Source organism: Macrobrachium rosenbergii, chromosome 39, assembly GCF_040412425.1.
Source record: "Macrobrachium rosenbergii isolate ZJJX-2024 chromosome 39, ASM4041242v1, whole genome shotgun sequence".
Lineage (NCBI taxonomy): Eukaryota > Metazoa > Arthropoda > Malacostraca > Decapoda > Palaemonidae > Macrobrachium > Macrobrachium rosenbergii.
This window is the reverse complement of record NC_089779.1, coordinates 12151904-12176903: the sequence shown is the minus strand read 5'-3', so window position 1 is coordinate 12176903 and position 25000 is coordinate 12151904. Positions and strand designations below refer to the sequence as shown.

Genomic DNA, 25000 nt, shown 5'->3' with positions numbered 1-25000 from the left:
ACTAGGCCTCCCAGGACGACGTCCTCCTCTAAGCTCTCATGACATCACCTCTAAACACCGATGACATCAGCTCAGACATCAGGGAATTCTCGAATGAAAAGGGCAGCGAGAAACGTGCGAGGAAAAATGGGGGCATTTGGCGAGGAGCGATGTGACATGGGGTGACATTCTCTCAGTGACACAATTTATAAAGTCGAGTTATCTGTCACAGGAGATGTCAACAATAGGAAAGGGCTTGCGTTCCTTAGGTGAAGCTTGACAAACACAATTTGTCAACGTGCTTATATTAGAAAACTACACATGGAACTCCTTTTTTAGAGTATTGCATAAAAAAAGAAATAAATAAAAGACTAGCTGATTCATTTGCATGTGATATCTTGCTTCACAATGACTATGGTCATCGCCGCAATAATTACACGCTTGAAACCGAACGAGATGCTTAATCATAGAACCTACACATTAATAAAAACTTGAACAACCCTGAAATGAGTGAACACAAACGGTCTTAGATGGTTGAAATACGACTGTGTAAAGATCTGAACCCATTACCAGCCTTAGACTAGCTCTCGTGAAACAAGATGTCTCGACGTAACCGTCACAAGCCAATCTTCGGTTCATTGCATAACATATGACTCTCATCATTCAAAATGAAATCAATTACTCTCTGCTACCCTTCAGGAGAGACATTGGTAAGAATGTCTGCTTAGAATACACTGCAAACGTCAACAGCACCAGCCAACGTAAAGAGAAAATGACTCGGAGTTCGTCTGAATTCACTAACCAACAACAGTGAATAAGCATTTAACACCTACTGATCACTTTCGCAACAGACAGCGTATTTATGCAACTCGGGTAGATAGCGTTACCTAGTTCTTTCTTCATTTGCTTCTTCGTTTGGACTTAGGCTTTGTAGTAACAGGCGTTTCGCAAAGTGTGTAAAAATCGAGAAGTTAACTATGTCATAGTAATAATTAAGAATAATCACAATAAATATATATAATGTAGCTACACGATTTGTAAGCAAATTATTCGCTGAATAAAATTGGCCGAGTCTGCGCATAACCCCTGAATCCAAGGAAAGAAATGCTCTGAGCGGTTAGCCATTACCCAAAATTTTAATTCTCTCGTTGCAGGTTCCAGGGAAATTGTATAATACTTCAGAGACCCATAAACCTCTGATTTCAAATGATAAAGAAGAGACGAGACTAAGGCACCTTCATACTGCTTACTTATACAAGGGACAGTAGTGAGAGAGGCAGGCAACGGGCTGGACGAAGGCGAGTCTATACAAGGAGTTAATTACCTGCAGACTAAAGTTCTTACACATAAAAATTTAATTATGAATACAAAGTGAATATTAGTATATCGATATGTTCATCTGTATGTCGATTTTTCTTCATTTATTGGTTATCTTCTCTAATTTTAAGATATGTCCATTCTATTCCGTGGAAGTTTGTTTCATAAATCACAGGGCCTTGTACTCCTGTTCAATATAAATATTTGGTCGTCTTGGATTATAAATAATGATATATACCAACTCGAAAAACGTTAAGATTTTCTGACCGTTATTTATTTTTTACTGAGCGGAGCCAAGTTTCTTTTTTATATATACTAAGTAAGAGATTTGTGAAATACTAAGAAAAAAATATTACAATTATACCAAGCGTCACAGCCTTCCATATAAACAAGCAGCATGAGAGAGTTGAGACAGGACAATACCGATAATAGTACTGTACTAAAATATTACAGTGCAGACCATGAACTGGCAGTTATTCTTAATCCCTGGTGTTGAGGTTTATTGGTAATACGAAGACACCGAACAAATCTTTATTTAGTTCTCTACAGACAGCAGCTACAAATGTTATTTTTAAAGCAATACGTTTTACGCCCCAATGGTGGCAAATAGCTAATCTTCAAAAAAGCACTGGTTCTCCAGTTATCTTCGCCGAATGGCGTCTTGGAGATTTTAATTTGATATGGAGGCAATGGCAAATTAAGCCTGAATTCAGCAAGCATCATGCCTGTAAACAAGCAGTTCCCAAGATGAAACAATATATAGTAACAATTGATATAATAACAGCAGCATTGCACCAAAAATTCAATCTGCGGTAGGCCTATTTGAATTAAGACTTCTGAAAAACATTTAAAGATCCTATGAACCAGTTTCGAGTCATCTCCCTTCCATTATCAACAAGTTTCGGAAGTTCATTTACTTTTGTGTGCTGCATTTATCAGACCTGGACGATATTTCTAGATGGGGTAGACGAAGCTTGGTTTGTCTCGATACTTCCAAGATTAACTTCCAATATTATTTAACACTTTTCAGCAAGTCTGATTTGAGAAACTGAACTTCTCAACTCTGCTATCACTGTAGGCTGAGACGTAAATAAACGTGTTCTGGAAGAATCAAACCATGGCCTTCATTTCCTTGACGAACCTTATCTTCCAGGTATGGACCAGAGCTCTCATATCTTGAAAGGTTCAGCACACATCACTGTTCAGGGAACTGAAGAAGAATCAAAGGGCTTCCAGTTTGATCGGGGACAGAGCTCATACTCGAAAATTGGACTTCACTGAACTGTGTCGTAAGGTCGACCCTCAAATTTTCCACAGAATATTACTCGGCCATTGCTCTATCAAACGTTCTAGTTGCATAACTCTACTGCCTTTCCTTCAGTCCTTGCTTCGCGTATGTCTTCACATCCCAATGGTACCATATGGAAACTGCTAACATGAAAGTTCCCCTCTGTCATCAGCTCCCGTAACATTCACTTTAAAATGTAGCACTTTCTCCATTCCTTTGTGCACAGAGAAAGCGAATCATCCAAAATATTCAAATGACATACGATTTTCTTCAGCTTAACTTAATTACAGCAACTAGGTACCTATATAAGATCATGTTATGGCTGGAATCAAACAAGTTGTGATAACAAGTTACCTAAATAATACTGTATCCAGACTGCGGATACTTAAACCATGATCATCTTTAACAGCAGAAACTAACATCTACGAACAATTTCCCGAACGATTACTCCTAAGTAACTCAGGAGTGAAGCTATTCTAAATAATAATCATATCTTAAATTATTCTAAAAAGTAAAAAGATGGCAGAAATGAAAATATCACTGTAACTGTACATAAACTAAATTTATACAATGTATCTGTATGTGTGTTTTGGGTGGATAACGAGAGAGAGAGAGAGAGAGAGAGAGAGAGAGAGAGAGAGAGAGAGAGAGAGAGAGAGAGAGTCTTCAACCAAATTATTTTTTGAAAACCTGTGTAAACCAGTATATTTTATCTCACATTTCTTCCGTAAATTCCCTTTAGTCTGGTTCCCATAATCTCTCTTTTCCTCTCTTCATTAATTTTGTTGTCAAGTCCCTCCCTTTATCGGTTTCTTCCTACTTCAGGCCTAATCTAGATACAAAAAAAAACTCCTAAATTACCCTTCCCGTCAGTATACAAATTACCTTCAGATACACTCGAATCAGTTCCATATATATTTTTTAATCTCTTTCTCTCGCTCTGACGAAAATAGACTGGTGCCTGATGCCATCACCCACTTCCGTGCATAACCATACAGATCTCACCCCCTCCCCCCTTAACCTAGACTACACGACAGCGAGGGGACACCTTCGGGTAAGAGGGAAGGTCATGGAGATATCGAGAAAGAGGAGACACCAGACCAAAATACATTGGTTGAACAGAACAGGGCTAATTTAGGCGTTTAAAAAAAAAAGGAAGAAGAACAGCGATCCAGACGCTTGTTCTTGAGACTGTGTTGTTCTGCTTGCAGATGAAAATGGTGACGACGACGGGACGAAAAAGACACAAAAGCAGGCGCCAATAAGTCCCTATCAGCTGTCAGGAAGGGCGGCGTGCATGACATCTCGCAGCCACTCCCCGTCTTGGCTCATTCTCACCCTTTACCTCCTCCGCCCGGGCCTATGCAAATACCCTCCCCCCACCACCGATATTCATCCCCTACCCCACCCTTCCCTTTATGCAACCCCTTACCCCTTCCTCTCCCCTCCCCCTTTTCTCCTATCGCTCTCCTCCACCAACTCTTCAACTGGCGCCACAGTGTTCTCGCCGCCCGATGCCCCATCTCCTATAAAAGATCGCGGGCGGCGCTCCGGGATGGAGCCCACCGCCGCCGCTGCTGCCGCCCACACACCGCAAGGTACAGCGTCCGACGGAATCTGTCCCGATCCTTCCGTTTCACTCTGTCCTGATCCTTCGGTGTCCTGGCGAGAAGGATCAATTAAAAGGATCAATTTACCGTGTGGTGACAATTTTGTGGTAATAATTGCCGAGCTGTAAAGCAGTGATTCTATTAGTCTGAGGAAACAAGGCGCCATAAATTCGTATAAAGTTTAAGTGAAATTAATACATTTTCTTTGTGAGGCAGATCGAGAGTCCCTCTTACATATTACGAAGACTCTCATAAAATATCATTATGAATAGGCTTAGGTGGCTACCGATGGAGAAAGTGGAATCTACTGCCAATTTTCGAACTGGTTTCAGTCGCAAAAAATCCACCGTTTACGATAAAAATAAATTTAACGTTAAATTTAGAAGCCTAACTCACTTTCAGCGTTAGAACTGTTCCTATGACACAGTTAACAAACAGACGACTACATCTTAAGCGTGTGTCTTATTCCTTCGGCAATTATTTAGGTTATGTTGCATTTGCATCGTATTTATAATATATCAAGTACATTATGTTGTTTTGAATTTGATACCTGTTAGATTTTGTGACAGCTGAACGTGAATTTTATCACTATTAGATTGTATGTTTAACACAGTAAAAAAACAAATATTTGGATATGGATAAAATTAGTTTTTGTCTGTTTTTTTTAGAGAGAAGTAGATAACAAGGCTATGTAAGAGTTAAAGAAGTTGGACAGATAAGTGAGAAAACAGCAAAGGGAAAAGAGAGGAAATAAACGGAGGTTCATACTGCAGTAATTCCATCTACAGTGCTCCATGCTAGGCACGGCGTAAGCGGTACCAATCCTAAAATGGACGCTATTTTTCTTATATCCAAGGTTAGGACAGACATAGGAATTGGGTTGCCAGCCACGTCGGCTATATATCATGTTCATTATAAAAATATCGGTCAGAAATTGATGAAGTTCATATCCAAAATATTATACAGAAATGTATCAAGTTCACTGCAAAACTATCAGTCACATATTTATTAATTTCATATTCAAGATATCATACATAAACCATTAAGTTCATAGATAAAATATCATACAGAAACATATCAATCAGACATTTACCAATATCATACACAAAATATAAAAACCACTTAACGACTGGCACGAAAAATATATCAGACAGCAGATTCACTAATCGCACAGACATCTCTTAGTTCACTACGAAAAAATATCAGACAGACATTATAAAGCTGAATAATCACACAGACATTAGAATGCTGAATAATCACACAGACATTATAAAGTCCACTAATCACACAAACATTATATAGTTCGCTCATCGCACAGACATAACTCAGTTCACTGCGAAAAATATCACACAGACATTCATAAAGCTAGTTAATCACACAGACACTATAAAGTCAACTAGTCACACAAATTATAAAGTCCACTAATTACAGACATTATACCGTTCACTAACTACACAGATATTATACAGTCGACTAATCATACACACAAAAAGTTCGGTAATCACACAGACATTATAAAGTTCACTAATCACAAACACATTATTAAAAAGTTCACGAGATGGAACAAAAGTTTCTATCGATTTTATAAAAAAAAATTCCGTTGCAGTGATTGAGTTGGCCATAGAGGAAACAGTGGTATATGAATTGAAGTGGAGGATCCAGATAACATATCCCCCTCATCCCATCGATCAAAAGGCGACGTCATTCCCTTCTTTACCGCAAGCCCCAAAGGTAAGCAAGGTGATGTGTTTCTAGGCTAACCCCGTCAGGAAAAAAGAAAAAAAAATTTTGGGGGGGGTCGCCTGATGTCTTCAAGAAAATAAAAAAAAAACTATGGCTTGATTAAGCGTAACAAAAACTTTAAAAGGATTGGGTCTAAATTTGGTGAAATTCTGTTTACTTATTTTGGATTACCCCTTTTTATTTTGTGACACTCACTTATGCTTTTTGGCTGAAATTTCAGATTATCTTTTTTTAGAAAAAAAATTCTGATTATATCTATTCCGGGAGAAATATTGCGTTATAACTATTTTAATCGAAATTTCCACCACACACATTTGGGATTAAATACCTAATTAGCCTACATGTACTTGGCGTGAAATCTTTAATTATACACATTCGGACCTAATTTTCCTATTAAATTTAGTCACGATACATCTGTAATTCATAATCTGAACGGCACTGGGGCAAACTTGCCAATCCTATATTTACCAGTAAAATTCTACATTCTACGGTATTACAATGTCTTTGCTGGGCTAAGTTTGGTGCCCATAAACATGGGTCAGATTAACATGGGTCAGATTAACATGGGGATGCATCCTGCCACTCCATTTCCTCCTCTGCATTTACTCGTATCGAGGTATTATGGTTGTTATTACCATTATTCAGAATATGAACCTTATTCATATGGAACAAGCACACAGGGGCCACTGACTTGAAATTCAAGCTTCCAAAGAATATGGTTAGGTTATGTAAAGGATTCCTGTGAGAGGAGGTAAGATTTAGAATTCTTTTGGAACATTCTGTTTTATGGATATATTTGCACTCTTTCTAACGGCCGTTTATTCATTTTAAATTAATTATATACTTCTGAGTGTTATTATTAAATAATATTTTTCCGATGTAATTGGACCCTCAATATACACCTTATGCATTTAACTCAAGTATATTGTATTTCCAAGTCATTTAAAACTGCCAAAATTCACCTTCCTTACCTTTAATTAAAATTATGTTTAATTATAAGCTACACAAATAATAAGTACGACATAACTTCCGGATAACCATTTGTATTTATATAATTCTTCACAGCCAACGCCAGTGGCCAAGGCGAAACCAATTGCGAAAGTCCTACCTGCCATCAGAGAAAGAAAACGATCACTATCGACAGAAAACGACTGTGCATGGTATACTACTGAAAAGAATTTAAAATTAGAACCTTTCAGCGAAGTAAACCCAGATAAAATCGGCGTTTACACCTTCGAGACAGAGAAATCACCAGGTTTATTAACAGTTGAGGTACGACAAGAACAAAACAAAGAACATATTCCAAGGACTGAAGACGTTTCATCTATAAAGGAAATCTCAACTGCAAGTCAGTTGCATAAGTTCCTTTCAAGTGGCCAGGAACACGAAAGTTCATCTCGAAAAAGATTTGACCCTTGCGCTCGCCACCGAGATTGGGTCCGAAGAGCATTCTTTCTGTTCGAATCTAAGCGAAGAGGAATAAAAAGAGACATGGAGTGCGTCAACGGAGAAGGATGCCACACAGACACCGCCGAGATCGACATCAAAGGTCACAAAGAGACGACTATTTCGGACTGCTTGGAAGGTAAGGCCATTTTATATAAATCAGGAGTCTTACACTCTTCATCAACTGGGTGTGCTACCTATAAAGTTCTGTGAGGCATTCATCTTTTCTCATGATCCTAAACTTGGAGAAACAAATCCATAGTTATGTGTGAATACAAATATATTTAGAAATAAATCTATAGAGTTTTCGGGAATCTGTTGGATTCCCGAAAGTTTTCTGTACATAACTATTTTTAAATATATTGATTTGTTTCTCCATTTCAAGAGCCATGCTACTGTAAGTATTTTTGAATCTTAAACTTATTTGCAATTTCATTTGCTATATTCTGGTTTCACAATCGACGAATAAATACTAAATACTATCAGTATGGAAACAGATGCAACGAAAATATATCTCTATAAACTTCAAATCATTATGAACAGCCTACTTTAAATGCAAATCCAATAATAATAAGTGAATGCCTCTCAAAATACCATCTGACTATGTATAAAGTAAAATTATCCATTATGTAAACAATCTAGTACCCTCATGAAATTAAGAATCAAGTTAATCAAGATATAAACCTTGACTATCTCTACGAAGTAACTGACTAACACTAAGACCTGTTAGTCTCCAAATGATTAAGATTAGCATCTTTTAACTTTAGGAACGTTATATTTGTCTAAAGACCCCCGTCACACTAAGCTTACGACCAGCTTCCGACTACCTGCGACCTCCAAAACCGGCGACCACTGGGAGACCATTGAATATCTTTTGATGTGGACGATCCGTCGTAAGACCTCCAGTCAACCAGTAGGCAACCAAGCAACTGATGGGCAGTCAGTCGCCCCCCATTGTGCAACTAGTCAGCCACTAGTCTGAGGTCATTCTGACTCTGGTCGGAGACATCAGATGACTAGCCGCCCACCAGTCAAATGCTAAGCGCCCACCAGTCGAATACTAAGCAACCAAAAGTCGAATACTAAGCACCCATCTCTTGAATACTAATGCGCCCACCAGTCGAATACTAACGTCCACCTCGTCAAATACTAAACACCCACCGGTTGAATACCAAGCACCCAGCAGTCAAATACAAGCGCCCACCGTTCGAATAGTTAGCGTCCACCAGTTGAATACTGAGCGCCCACTGGTCGAATACTAAGCACCCATAGATCGAATACTAGGCGCCCACCATTAAATATTAAACGCCCACTGGTCGAATACTAAGCTCCCACCAGTCGGATGCTAAGCACCCATCACTGGAATACTAAGCATCCACCGGTCGAATGCTAAGCACCCACTGGTCAAATACTATGCGTCCACTGGTTAATACTAGGCGCCCACCCATCAAATACTAAGCACCCACCAGTCGACTACTAAGAGTCCACCGGTCGAATACTAGGGACCCATCCATCAAATCAGGTTTGCAACAATCACTTTTATCATTAGTCGCCAGTCATAACCTATCCTGTCATTGACGGTCTCTGACAGTTGCGCAGGGTCTCCACTGGACTCGAGTTGTGTTCCATCAGTCACGAGCAGGCCGGCGACCGTCTATTATATATATATATATATATATATATATATATATATATATATATATATATATATATATATATATATATATATATATATATATATATATATATATATATATATATATATATATATATATATATATATATATATTATATATATATATATATATTATATATATATATATATATATATTATATATATATATATATATATATATATATATATATATATATATATATTTATATATATATATATATATATATATATATATATATATATATATATATATATATATATATATATATATATATAATGTTCCTGCTGTGCAATCAAACACACAATATCCCCTTCTGGCAAGCAAGCTTGACGAGAATGGCAGTTACGCTTACACCCAACCAATTCCTGCTCTTGGCAAGACTGGCAGCAGAACAAGAAGATGCAACTGCCTTGTCTGTTCTCCATATTATTATTATTATTATTATTATTATTATTATTATTATTATTATTATTATCCAGAAGATGAAACTTATTCATATGGAACAAACCCACTACTGGGGCCACTGACTTGAAATTCAAACTTCCAAAGAATATGGCGTTCATTAGGAAGAAGTGAGACGAGGTAAAGGAAAATACAGAAAAAAAGAGAACTTATTTATTTAAAAAGAAAGCATAAATTAATAAATTAATAAGTAGATAAAAATGACGAAAATTGAAAAGACAGAAGAGATGGTATCGGGTGCGCCCCTGGGCATGGTTGCCCACCAGTAGCCAGGTGTAACTGGAGCTTCCACCAGGCACCACTATGTGCATGAGAGGTGGATGGGCAGTACTGCGACCACAAGCAACCACTCTTGCGAAGCTTGCAACCAATGACCGACCGGTGGCCAACCATTGGGTGGTCGGTCACCTTTTAGGGGCCAACCAGCCACTGACTACGTCGCCCACTGAAGTCAGTGCCTGGTCGGTCACCTTTCAGTTGAAAATTGGTTGGCCACAGGTGGCCGACCTTTAGGCGATCGCTCACCACTCGCCAACTGGTATCAGACCAGTTGCCCACTAATGACAGACCATTTACCGACCACCAGCAAACTCCTTACGACCAGATCTGTTGCCAAGAGGAATTCGGTGAAGCATCGAATTCTTCCTTGCGACCAAATCGGTCGTAAGGAGTTCCACGACCTTTGACAATCTGTCGTACTATCTGCGAAAACCTTCAACGACCTTTTGCGACTGGTGGTTGCCGGTGGTCGGGAGCTGTCCGTAAGCCCGTTGTGACTAGGGCTTAACCTTCCAACAGGATGTAAGTCTAAATGAGGATGTAAGTCTACATAAGATATAAATAATGATTATATCTTACTATTACGATAAGTAATGAATGTATCTTCATTAGAAGGTCGAGCAATATAATAAGGGACCAAGTGATCATAACTGCCCAACTAGACCTGCACATTTTCTTCTTCTCTCTCTTCCACCTCAAAGAATTCTTGGGTAACCTGCACCTGGGCCACCTGCTGGATTACCTGAAGGTGCTAGGATGCATGTGCGTCAGGGACCTGCGACTTCTTGAGATGCCCGAGTTGGAGGCCATTCAGCTGATTTCCCGTCGCCGCCTCCTACAGCAGCTCGATTCCCTCAGCCTTCACCATGAAGGTAGGAAACACTAAGATATTTTTGGAGACTCAACTTGTTGGGTATACTCGTGCACAGTATATGAAACCTTACACTGATATATTCCTGTTTTCTGCGACGTGTTATTCGGTTTTTCATCTAATGGGATACTTTGGTCTATAAGGTTATATATATATGTATGTGTATGTATACATATACATATATATATATATATATATATATTATATATATACATAGATATATATATTATACATACATATATATACATACATATATATATATATATATATATATATATATATATATATATATATATATATATATATATATATATATATATGTTTCCAAATTTCATTAACCCAAACTAACCATGCACTGAATAATAAACAAAACGAAAGGGCCTTTACCAGCTGCATGCTATTCACATTAAAATCATCCCCCCCCCACCCCACCCTCTCCTTTTCCTCCCTTCCTCCCATCCCTTTCCTCAAAATCGCTTTCCCTTTTACTTATCCTCAAAATTGCTGTACCTTCTTACTTATCCTTAAAATCACTGTCCTTTCTTACTTATCCTTAAAATTGCTGTCCCTTCTTACTTATCCTTAAAATTGCTGTCCTTTCTTACTTATCCTTAAAATTGCTGTCCCTTCTTACTTATCCTTAATAATATCGCTGTCCTTTCTGACTTAGCCTATCCTTAAAATTGCTGTCCCTTCTTACTTATCCTCATAATCACTGTCCCTTCTTACTTATCCTCAAAATCGCTGTTCCTTCTTACTTATCCTTAAAATTGCTGTCCCTTCTTACTTATCCTCATAATCACTGTCCCTTCTTACTTATCCTCAAAATTGCTGTCCCTTTTTACTTATCCTCAAAATCGCTGTCCCTTCTTACGTATCCTCAAAATCGCTGTCCCTTCTTACTTATCCTTAAAATTGCTGTCCCTTCTTACTTATCCTTAAAATTGCTGTCCCTTCTTACTTATCCTCATAATCACTGTCCCTTCTTACTTATCCTCAAAATTGCTGTCCCTTTTTACTTATCCTCAAAATCGCTGTCCCTTCTTACGTATCCTCAAAATCGCTGTCCCTTCTTTCGTATCCTCAAAATCGCTGTCCCTTCTTACGTATCCTCAAAATCGCTGTCCCTTCTTACTTATCCTTAAAATTGCTGTCCCTTCTTACTTATCCTCATAATCACTGTCCCTTCTTACTTATCCTCAAAATTGCTGTCCCTTTTTACTTATCCTCAAAATCGCTGTCACTTCTTACGTATCCTCAAAATCGCTGTCCCTTCTTACTTATCCTTAAAATTGCTGTCCCTTCTTACTTATCCTCATAATCACTGTCCCTTCTTACTTATCCTCAAAATCGCTGTCCCTTCTTACTTATCCTTAAAATTGCTGTCCCTTCTTACTTATCCTCATAATCACTGTCCCTTCTTACTTATCCTCAAAATCGCTGTCCCTTTTTACTTATCCTCAAAATCGCTGTCCCTTTTTATCCTCAAAATCGCTGTCCCTTCTTACTTATCCTCAAAATCGCTGTCTCTTTTTACTTATCCTCAAAATCGCTGTCCCTTCTTACTTATCCTCAAAATCGCTGTCCCTTCTTACTTATCCTCAAAATCGCTGTCCCTTCTTACTTATCCTCAAAATCGCTGTCCCTTCTTACTTATCCTCAAAATCGCTGTCCCTTCTTATCCTCAAAATTGCTGTCCCTTCTTACTTATCCTTAAAATCGCTGCCCCTTCTTACTTATCCTCAAATTGCTGTCCCTTCTTACTTATCCTTAAAATTATTGTCCCTTCTTACTTATCCTCAAAATCACCGTCCCTTCTTACTATCTTCAAAATTGCTGTCCCTCAAAGACTCTACATTCGCAGAATCCTGCCTCTCTGACGCTTCTCCTATCCTCCATAGCGCCCCTCTCTTCCTCACCTCCAAATTAACTGCCCCCAAATCTGAGGAGACCAACTCCTCCACTTCCACCTCAACCGCCTCCGCCCCAAATCTTCCGTCTCCTCCTACGGATCTCATCATCCCCACTTCCTCTGGTTCGCCTTCAGCACCCCCCGAAGGATGCTCCCTCGAGGCTTGGCTGACCTGGTACGGACTGACCCACATTTCCGGGTTCCTGACGGCTATCGGCGTCCACAGCGTGGGAGACCTCAGGTACCTGAGGGAGGATGACTTGGTGCTTCTGAAGCCAGTCACTCGCAGAAGGATTCTCGCGTGTAACAGGAAGTAAGTCGAGACTGTCTTACTGCGATGAGATTATATTTACTGATTATTTCTTACACTAACAATCAATAATTATTATGTCTTAAATAACAATAAATATTGGTTATATCTTACACTAACTATAAATAATGATCATATCTTACACTAACAATAAATAATACTGATTATATCTTTACACTAACCATTTAGAAGAGAGTTGTCCTTTTTTTATGAATTTATTTGCAGTGTGGATATAACTGATTGTATACTCGATTTCCTCTTACCTACAGTAAAAACAGCACTTTTAAAAATTGACTATAATAATCATATATCACAATGCTTTTGTGCGCCAAAATATATAACAACTTCTAACTAGGGCTACTATCAAATTATACATAGTTAGGTACGTCTGGGAACTTGAAAATATTTCGCCCAGTTTTCAATCTTGCTACAAACAACCTGGATGTGAGTTTTTTTAATGTACAACTTATAAAACTCTCTGACTATTGAAGCTATAATAGAATGTTGCAGTAAGAATTTATGATGGCAAAAAAGGGATAACAGTTACGCTCTGCATCACACAAAATTGATTCATTTTCAACGTTTACACAATCTCACATGGAGACGGGGTAAAAAAAATTAGTAGAGATTGTAGAACTAAACACGTAAGTTAAACAACTATTAGGATTAACGTACGGTATAACTAATATAATCAGCTCAGTGGTCTGGTTAAACTAAGATATACTTAACTTTTCACCAATAGTAAGAATTGGACCTATCACGGTGTTCCTATGTATACACCAGGGTTCTTTTTTATTATTATTAGTAAGAATAAACACATGAACTTTTATATTTCCACAGGGCATAAACTTTAGTACTTTTACTTTATAACACTGAATCGTCACGAGAACTTTCTCATCTATCTTTTATTATAAAGACCCTTTCCGCGAATGCTAGGGATAAATTAGGCTTGTTCGCACTTTCAGTACGGATAAAAATACGAACTTTTATACTTAGGTTATTAAACGAACTCTTTATAATGGCAGTAAGGCTAAATAGCGACCTTTTACAAAATCATTTCGAACATTCATTATATTTTATTCTACCTTTCAAGATAAAAAAGGATTCTTTACACTAACGAAAACTTGGAGCATTTTATTCTACCTTTGAAGATAAAAATAAAAGGATTCTTTATACTACCAATCCAATCCGACAAACAAAGGACCTTACGAACTAATACCACAAAATGCGCAAGACTTCTTACACTTTCATTACAGCTTGCGTTTTTACGTAACTGTTAATACACTGGCGAACATCTTATCTCTCAATACATGAACATGAATACGAACTTTGACGTTTGTATGTCTGTATTACTTATAAGTTCACATACTTGAAAGTTCTTATTTTTCTGTCAATACTAAATGAAAACACAACAAACATCCCTTGATCATCTTGATGACCCTTTTATTAACACCTCTCACTATTCTCACTCCCCAGACATGTGGAGAAGGCAAGGTTGATGCACAATGGCTTAGTAAGAAATGATTATCTAATGTAGACGCGACAGGTAAATAAAAGAACGCAGTCAAAACCAGACTGTTTATGTTTTTTTTTTTTTTTTTTTTTTTTTGCAATTCACTCATCGACCCCTTAACTAAAAAAAAAAAAAAAAACCTTCACTGCAAGTAGAAGCTTCAATAGTTAATTATTAAAAATCCGACATATTTAGGCATATGGCTACTGATTGCAATCTTTAAATTGCCTGTTTAATACGTGCATGAACCTTCCTCGCGCTAATCACATGTCACGGGACGCAATAATGTGTGTGTGTGTGTGTGTGCGTGTGTGTGAGTGTACTTCTGCTTCTTAATTACAAGGTGCTTTTTCCTGCTTGCTTTAATAAGATTCTTGTTTCTGCTCACGTTTACTTAACAGAAAAGTGCTAAATCAAGCTTTAAGGTAATTGTGACCAATACTGAACTCTGAAACCTATACTGATTACTGGGTAATTTATACAGGTTAATATCAAAGGCTAGTCTCCACTAAGGTACATTCATCATGTATATATGAGTGTGTGTATATATATGTATATATATATATATATATATATATATATATATATATATATATATATATATATATATATATATATTATGTTGTCCTATTAAACTATTCTTATGACACCCCGTGTGAAATCAAATTTCGACTTACGAGTTCCTTTGAAAGACGCCTCATACTAACAGCTATCACTAACGATGAGGGGCAGAATTTCATTTCATTTTGTCAATTTCGTACAAACCTGATACGAACATTAATTAGTTCATAACGAAAATGATATACCTTGGATAACTACATTCAAATAATCCTGACGAAAGTTGATGTGTCGTCGCATAAAATCCTACCTTACCTTTGATACATGTCTGTCAAATCTGTGATAGTATTTAGCATCTAATTTATGAGACTACTGACTTATACATTCATTCGATTAAGAAATATACCAATGTTTCTGTTTAAAACTCACTGAATTTTGACCTTGACTTGAATGAATAACGACAAACTTTCTTTACTTTGCAGACAATAAAGCTACAAATCCCAGTAAGGCTGTCATTCAAGAAATTAACTGCATTAAAAGGTAAAGCATTATCAACTCCAACAATGACGACCTAATATGTTAATACCATTCTAATAGTTCTAACCTGAAGACAATAGCAGTTAAAAAGAACACTATATTTAATAATAAAATCATTTCTAAACCCAGATTCATAATTCAACTACCATGAAATCCTTTCTAATTCCTTAAACAATAATCAATTATAAATTCTATTTCAAATGGTTGGCAGGCTTACTTCCAAAATAAAACTGTAAATAAGGTGAATGATGAAATACCCGCACGTTTTGTCATTTTCTGATCCAATGACATGCAACGTGACAAACAAGTGTTAAATAACCGATGAGGTTCTAGATTCGAGAGTTAATTATACTAATAAACATTTTCAGCAATATTTTTTTTTTCTGTTCTGCTTATGCCACTTTTAATTTCGATCACTTGATCTCTTGTATGATACTCTATCTGCACTGCCTATTACCGATCCATAGGAAATGTAAATCAAGGTAACTGTTTCATGTCTTGAAATGTAACGAGAACGAGAACTGTAATTTGTATGCTGATATCTTAGTGTATTGCTCTGAACTGCAAAATACATTCTTGACAATTTACCAGATACGAACACGATACACGCAACGAGAGCCAAGTTGATTAGAATCAGGACCTAATATTGGGTCCTAGTTAGAATGCTGAATCAAACCAGCATAGGAAGGGAAGATTATACATGCATGATTACACACGACTTTAGGTTGAAGACTTGACTGATGCCATGGTTCCATGGAGACAGCAATTCCAAACCGTATAGGCAAACACAAGAATACACAAACTAGTTGGATAAGGTTAAAGATAAGTCAGACTGTCTTGGTGATGCTGCAATATGTCAATACTGCCTTCACCTTGTCACAAACAGGTGAGTATAAACATTCATACACATATACATAACGCATACACAGTAGCAGATTTCATGCACATACACGCGACGCGATGTGAGAATACATAACGATTTAAATGCTTTATCGTTAAATCGTGACAATTATCGGTAAAAGCATTAATTCTAAAGAAAAGAAAGTGAAGAAAACTGATCATGAATGAGAGAAAGTAAGTGAATCTCATAACATTAAGTTACCTTGTTGAGGGAGGTACTTCTTGGTACTTCTTCTCAGACATTATGAATGTATGAATTCAAGTAGCTCAGATTATTTGCGTTTAATGTTATCCTATGTTTGTGCTTCTATATTTTCTTTTTTAAATCTGTGTCCTTATAGTTTTTAAAATAATTATTCTTTCAATGAACATCAGTAGCTATAACCTCGAAAACTCAGTAGCAATCAAATGAAAACACTTACCGGTGTAAACATTACACTAGAAGTATAGTGACCAAGCTTAGTTAGTCCAAATCAATACGTGTCGTCTTATACTGTTTCCCAAAGGCGAATAAATACTCAAATTTGACTAACAGTGAACGAACTACGACTGTAACTATAAAAACAAAAAAATAAAAAAAATTAAAATAAATGTACGAGCAACTCAATAAAAATATTCTAAAAAGAATTATAGTATTTTTCTTCCCAATTACTATTTTCCTAACGAGTTCAAAGTTCAGCAAAATATGTTGTTAGAGAGAGAGAGAGAGAGAGAGAGAGAGAGAGAGAGAGAGAGAGAGAGAGAGAGAGAGAGAGAGAATAATCCGATGAATGGTTTCGCCAGCACGGATAGGATTCATTGACAGAGTAAAGATTATTTGGCGTCACACAACCAAGGATACTGGTGAAGAAGTTTTCTCATTGTAATAGGTTCATATTGAATAAAATAAAATAAAAAAAAAGCTACAGAATGCTTGAAATTCTCATTAAATTGTATGACAGTAAAGTGTGTCATAAACATACAAAATCACGCTACAAACTAATGTGTTTACAAGCGTGTCGTAAAAATACAAGAACATGCTACAAAATCATGCATTTACAAGCGTGTCACAAACATGCGAAATCACGCTACAAAATCATGCATTTACAAGCGTGTCACAAACATGCGAAATCACGCCACAAAATCATGCATTTACAAGCGTGTCACAAACATGCGAAATCACGCTACAAAATAATGCATTTACAAGAGTACCATGAACATACAAACATACAAAATCACGCTTCGAAATCATATATTTACAAGCGTGTCACACACATACAAAATCACGCTACAAAATCATGTATTTACAAGCGTGTCATAAACATACACAATCACGCTGCGAAATCATATATTTACAAGCGTGCCAAAATCATACACAGTCACGCTGCGAAATCATGTATTTACAAGCGTGACAAAAACATACACAATCATGCTACAAAAGAATGTATTTCCAGGCGTGTCATACACGCTCCCATCCGAGAATTACTGTGAAATGGCATTACAAAACGAACACTGACTCCAACACACAATCGAAGGAAGAACAACAATGTCGACGATTAAGGAAACTCCACCTCCGGTGTAGAATTTCCCCCCAAAAACGCTTTAAAGGTCATAAAAGAGAGAAAGAATGAAAAGCCAGGACAAAAAGGGGGGGATGAGGGAAATCAAACTTGCCAACAAAACCCACCGGGCAACTATGAAAGGCCAACAAATAGAAATAAATCAATATCGACCGCTGAAGATTGCCCAGTGATTTTTTTCGATTTCGTCTTCTTCTTCTTCTTCTTCCAACCTTAACCCCGGAGCCGCCAAAAAACCCTAACAATAAAATAGAAAAGGACTACTTCAGTTGATTTCTTGGTGTGTCTGTCCCGGGGCATTGTAACACGGCGGTCGGCTTCAATTGCCTTGTGCCCGGCTTCGATTACAGCCTGCCCATTGTACCCCGGAGAAAGGTTCACTTATTACTTTCCCATTATTACTACAATCAGTGTTCGCTTTTTTTTTTTATTTTCTTTATTTTCCGCCTTCATTCAATCCCGCTTCCTAAAACTGCCTTCAAGCTAACAATTTTCGGAAATGGGTGGTGGGAAGAAATCCATTTAATATCGCCCTTTGTACCTATCATAATACATATAAACACAAAGCTAAGTATTATATTCACTGTAGAATATAAATGCACTACACACACACACACACACACACAGATATATATATATATATATATATATATATATATATATATATATATATATATATATATATATATATATATATATATATATATATATATATATATATATATATTATACATTATATATATATATATAAAAACGGCATGTATTACGAGTTGAATCCCAGTTTGTTGGTTAATTAAATATTTTATTTTCTTTTCGTTTTGAACCCTTGGTGCCAGAATCATAAGGTATGCACTGAAGGCGAACTGAATGCTTAAGTATACAGAGAACAAAGTTTAAAAGAGTAAATATTCATAAAATATAAATATAATAATGTCTAAGTAATACGACTCACATCCTCATAAACGCCTCTTAAAAGAAACATATCACTGTTGTATTCACTTGAAATACATTCTTCTTGCTAAAAGAAGACTGTTAAATAAAATGTTTAATCACATTATACCGAGACCACCGAAGGATATATCTATTTTCGGTGGCCTTGATTATACGATGTACAGAAAACTCGATTGCGCCGAAGGAAATTCGGCGTATTTGAGTATTTTTACTAATCTGAAATTGACCACTACTCTTTGGTTATAGGTTCTCGTGCAAATTTGAGTGCATTAGCAATTCACGTGGATTCCGTAGGAGGATAGCGTCGTCAGTGTACCTCACGTGGTGCACTGTAGGCATTACTTGAAGTTTAGCAGCGCCCCTTCGGCCCCAAGCTGCAACCCCTTTCATTCCTTTTACTGTGCCTCCGTTCGTATTATCTTCCTTCCATCTCACTTTCCATCCTCTCCTAACAATAATATTATTGTTTGATAATGCAACCGCGCGGTTTGCCTCCTGTTACATCTCTCAAACGTTTTGAGTCTCAATTTTCCTTTCAGTGCTGAATGACCTCATAGGCCCCAGCGCTTGGTCTCAGGCCTATACTTCATGTACTCCATTCCATAATTCACGTGGAATGCAAAGTTTTGCATAGCAGGGTATCTAGATTTAATTTTGCACGGTGTTACGTAGCTTCATTACTGAGATACTTTAACAACAATACGCATTTGTACAGAATATATTTATGTGGTCAGGTCGGCAACGTGACCCAGTTGTGATTATGGAACCCGGGTTCGTTTCCCGCCACCGGACATCATAATATCTTCATATTTCTTGCACTTGGATCTTAACGGCTTTGTAGTGATAAGCGTATCCAAAAAGCGCGAAGAATTCGAGAAGTTAAGAGGGGCATTGTGGCTATTACAATTACACACACACACACACACACACACACACATATATATATATATATATATATATATATATATATATATATATATATATATATATATATATATATGTATATATGTGTGTGTGTGTGTGTGTGTGAGTGTGTAAAAATACAAATTTATATTATATAATATATGTGTACAATAAAATCTACAGTTTTCTTGAGAGATAGCATTAAACGAGGTTAAACCACACTATAAATAAATGAAAAAACTATAAATATTTTCATTTTTTTTTTTCAATGCGTACCAGACAAGTTCGAACACTGCTTCCATTTTGTTGCAATCACGAACCAACCAACACCTACCAACTGATTTAAGACGTCTCGCGAGAAACCACTTCTTGCATCATCATTACCGTAATGATATAAGAATAGAAGAGAATATAAGAATTTAGGCCAAAGGCCAACCGCTGGGACCTATGAGGTCATTCAGCGTTGAAACGGAAAATGACAGTAACACGAGGAAGAACTCGCACTTGCACTATGAATCAACTGTTAGGAGAGTGTGGAAAGTAAGATGGAAGAAAGAGAATATGAACGGAGGTACAGTGGAAGGAATGGAAGGGGTTGCAGCTAGGGGCCGAAGGGACGCTACAAAGAACCTTGAGTAATGCTTAAAGTGCACCGCATGAGGTGCACTGACGGCACTACCCCCTCCCCCCTAAGGGGGTAATGATATAAGCAAATATATTACCACGTCTGTTAATGAATAATAACATTATCCCATCATCATAATCCTTCTAATTGCCTACTGTCATAAAATCGAATGTGCGATAAACAAAATTCTATTGCTTCATTTCATTTAATTACGCCAGTAAAACTTAACTACTGTTTTGCTAACGCTGTTTACTTCTTAGCAGACTTTGAGTACCATACCATATAAAAATTGTTACAAGTTTTAGATCTATTTCTCTTTCGCAACTTAATTTTTTCGAATGCTTTCAATATTTTCAGCTTAATGCTATTCATGCTAATTCCAAATAAGCAGTAAAATATTAGTAAATCCATAATACTTAATAATGTAGCAGCTAAGTCGCGAACAAGGATACGAGTAACACTAAATATATTTGAGTCATTCGTCATGGAACAAACTATCACCTAAATCTGTTCCAGATAAGTTTACGAATGAAAGATAGTAGTTCTATCTCATATTTCAATTTCGTGCAGTGAAAACACCCACTGCTGCTCGACAGCAAATGAAATGAATAAAATTCTCTCCGCGAGACTTGCACCGAACGGCGCATTTGCCCACCTCGCCTGAAAGCAAACCACCGCAAACCACCATCGAAAAGAACAATAATTGTCCTACGGAACACCACTGGAATGGGTGAGCACCTAATGACGCTGTATAAAATCCAACAAAAACAACAAACTGAAGATGCCGGGGAGAGAGAGAGAGAGGGAGAGAAAGGACCAGGAGGAGGAGGAGGAGGGAAAGAAAGGAGAGCAGAAAGAGGCCTTGGCCAAACATCTCAGAGACTCTACACGCCCTCCAACCTCTCCTCAAAAGAAGTCTTTTGTTTTACGGATGTGATTGACGTCCAAAATATGCGCCCCTGTGTGAACAGTCCATTGTCTTAACGTTTCGCAATGACCGGCACCTGTGATTGTCCCCCTGGGTCCTTCATATTCTCAAGAATCGACAGAGAATTCTTCAAGAACCCAGAAGCACCGTTGAAATCCCTTCATCCTTCTCCCGGTTTCACAAGTTCGTCGCCAGAGGGCCGACACGACGACTCTCATCTCGAAGGGAGAGGAAGGGAGAGGGAGAGGGAGGAGGAGGAGGCGACATCAACGCGTCACTCTGACAAAGAGGGAGTTGAGGTCACAGTCGCAGAATTGTAGAAAAATAAGACTGATGTATCCAAAACCTTCAGAATGATTATCTTCCCGTTTTCTTCGACTGTATACTATAAGTCTAGTAGAAAGTAGTCTAACCTACCATTACAAGTAACTAAATAAAAATAAACGAGAAAGCGAAAGAGCCTTCAGTCCCCAAAGCACATTGGCCCTGGGAACACGTCTCGGGGCTGAGCTCCACGGTTAAAAACAATGGCGCCCCTGTTTCTGGTCACTCATTAATTACGCTTTCCTAACATATTATTCGTACTTGCTACCCCCGATTTGTCTCTTTTAAATTATTTGTCTCTTTGTTTGACCCTCGTAATCGCTCTTTGTTGAAACGATGATTGACAGACCGGTTGCCGATTGACGAATGGCCTCTTCAGACTCCCCCGACGGAAAAGCGTTGCCGACGACTGCATTAACGGAGATGATTTCAAATCGCGTATTTGAATGACCTACGTGAAAATTACCCAAAACTAAAGAATACTCTGAATTAAAGGAATATATTAAATAAAATCACCTTCAATAAGCGAAGCAAACGGCCAAATAAAAAGTGATGTTACATCCAGAAGAGAATTCTGGCACGCCGCTATATCCCCGCAGGGTAGCCATATTGTTCTTTGGGAAACTGTGATCGCTGATTGGTCGCCGAAGAAGCAGTAACCACTTGAACATTTTCTTTGATGAGAAGCATTTAGTGTGAGCAAAATCTGAATGATTTTCTGATTAGGGGAGACGGAAAGAGAAGGCACGACATACACAGCATCTCTTTCAAACGCGATCAATATCGGGAAATGCCAATAAAATCTTATATAGAGGCATATGAAAAAATCGTATTTGCATATACACATCCACTTGCAAGTCTCGAATCGTCAATGAAAAGAGATTACATGTGACCAAGACCATGAATGACGGAGGCAAAATCCGGCATCCCCTACTGCCGAAATCCTTTCGAAACATAAGGGAAACTGGCCCTTACGTCCTCGCCATCTCCGCGAGGGGCCAGTGCTGAAAAGGGTTACAAGAGAGCGATCGCGGCCGCCCAGGTAGCCAATGAGGCGTGCCCAAAGGTGCGTTTTTCTGAGGGTTGGATGACATGGTTGATCGAGTCGTTGTGTCCACTCGAATGTATGCCCCGATGGGGGGCACCAAAGGAAATACTGACCCATTGTTTGATCCGAATTCGGATATAGAGGATACATCGACGGGCAATGCCCAATAAAGACAGATGTAGGTCGATATGTGTGCATCTCTTTGAGTCATGCAAGAACGCTCCTCCCTTCAAATATAGAATACCTTCGTTCCATACGTGATATGCAGATGGATTAGATACAAGCAGGATGTATTACTACACGAAAACAACACTGAACCGAATGGCAAATGTACCAATCATCTGTGAGACGCCATTGTACAACTGAGGGAGGAGGAGGGGGAGGAGGAGGAGGGGGAAGAGGAGGAGGGATAAGAACCGGTTCCGTCGTGTACGTCGGCCGAATAGTCACGGATGGATATCAATTGTGTTTCACTCACTCGCCCCCTGCTCCCCCGCTACCCCCGAAAATCGCCCTTATTTCACTGGCCCACCCCCTCCTTTCCTAAAATCCCCTCGTGCTTACCTCTCCTAAAACCCTTAACTAAACCCCACCTCTCTTTCATCGTCGGTTTTTTTCAATTCTTCGCATATTTGACAGCCTATCTATCTATTGTCGTGAATGGATAAAGCATAAAAAATACACAACAGGGATTAAGATGCATTCATATAGATAGTTGTGCATACGCCGTCAAATATCATATATATATATATATATATATATATATATATATATATATATATATATATATATATATATATATATATTTATATATATATATATATATATATATATATAATATAGAAATACATACATACAGATACATACAAATATATGTAAAATTACACACAGATTATATATATACATATATATGCATATATATTATAATATATAAGCGAATCCCACAGGAAAATGAAAGGCAGAAGTTCAGTACCAAGCGCTTTCACGTATATTAACTCATCGTCTGTGTATATACATATATTATATATACACACATATGTTTATGTATATATATACATATGCATATACATAAAATCTGCTGTTACATGATTGAATACAAATGGAAAATATTATAAATTCGTTATAAGAATGCAAAACTTTAAATAACGTGAAATCGGGAACTTTAATCGATGTGTGATGCTGCTCATGTTTTCGTAAAGCAGGCCTTTCAAATGAACATATATATATACAAAGCATATTAAGCTCTAAAAGCTTCTAGAGGCTCACTAAGCTCTTGGAAAACCGTCTTTCCGTCATCAGGGCTAAAAAAAAAGTAAATATGAATAAAAATAACGGTGAAAACTTGAAAATGAAATTGGCTGAAAAAAAGTAAATATGAATCAAAATAACGGTGAAAACTTGAAAATGAAATTAAAGATGTAAATATGTGCAAAACGCGGAACTGATGGTAAGAAAGACTGTTTAAAATGTATTAAAAATGATACTGAATCATGGGTTACACAACCCCTTACACAAAAATATAAATGTGACAAGAAAATTTAATACAAAGAAAGATCACTTAGAACCAGAAGTCCGAGAAAGCACAAAACATAAAATATATCGTAAAGTAATCAGCAAATTACATATAAAACAGTCAATTAAAGCAAGAAAATAGTTCACAAGAGGAACATAGTGCCACAAAAACAAACGAAAAAATGTCCGAGTAAGGTTAAGACCTTGACAAAAAATCATGAGTTTATTTTCTTGAAATTAAAGTCTTATAACATCTTTCTCAGACCCAGGCGTCAAGACCAACATTTTTGGTTTTTCACTCATGCTGGGAGGTAAAAGCTCTTTCATCATATAAAGAATGTAATAATTTAAATCTTAAAATACCACCAAATCGAAATTCGTAACTTTTTACACCTCCGATTTTCAGCAGATGCCTATTACTCATCCTATAATGATAATAATGATAATGAACCCAAAATGAAAATCATATCTCTCCGATACCCGAAGCCTTCACTTAACATTAGGGGCTGCCCATGAACAGGAACCCCTGCTAGCAGAAGAACATCCTAAACTATAAAACAACTTCTCGTAAAAGAATATAAACAAGTATGATGCATATGGTTCAAAATCTTGTGAGTAAACGTACAGTACTTTGAAATAAATCAGAATACAAATGGGGCATCATATTACAACATATCAGCCCATATCTCAAACAAGCGGAAACTTGAATGGAATGGAATGGGATGTAGAATTTAGGCCAAAGGCCAAGC

At 37.4% G+C, this 25000-nt stretch overlaps 1 protein-coding gene and 1 long non-coding RNA gene across 4 annotated transcripts in view; one reads left to right on the top strand and one right to left on the bottom strand.

Annotated features, from left to right (window-relative positions):
* The window catches only part of LOC136825755 (uncharacterized), a 494493-nt gene that overhangs the window by 420284 nt on the left and 49209 nt on the right, over window positions 1-25000 (bottom strand). The gene's annotated exons all lie outside the window — the stretch shown is intronic.
* LOC136825752 (uncharacterized) lies at window positions 3608-17028 on the top strand. 2 transcript variants are annotated; one of them, XM_067082577.1, is made up of 7 exons: window positions 3625-4182; window positions 5801-5925; window positions 7003-7522; window positions 10502-10672; window positions 12719-12896; window positions 14370-14439; window positions 15447-17028. In XM_067082577.1, exons 1-6 carry the CDS (start codon window positions 3882-3884, stop codon window positions 14428-14430), a joined length of 1356 nt encoding a protein of 451 aa, XP_066938678.1. In that variant the 5' UTR covers window positions 3625-3881; the 3' UTR covers window positions 14431-14439; window positions 15447-17028. The 2 variants fall into 2 exon arrangements, with proteins under 2 accessions (XP_066938679.1, XP_066938678.1); XM_067082578.1 differs by lacking the exon at window positions 14370-14439 and having other exon boundaries at window positions 3608-4182.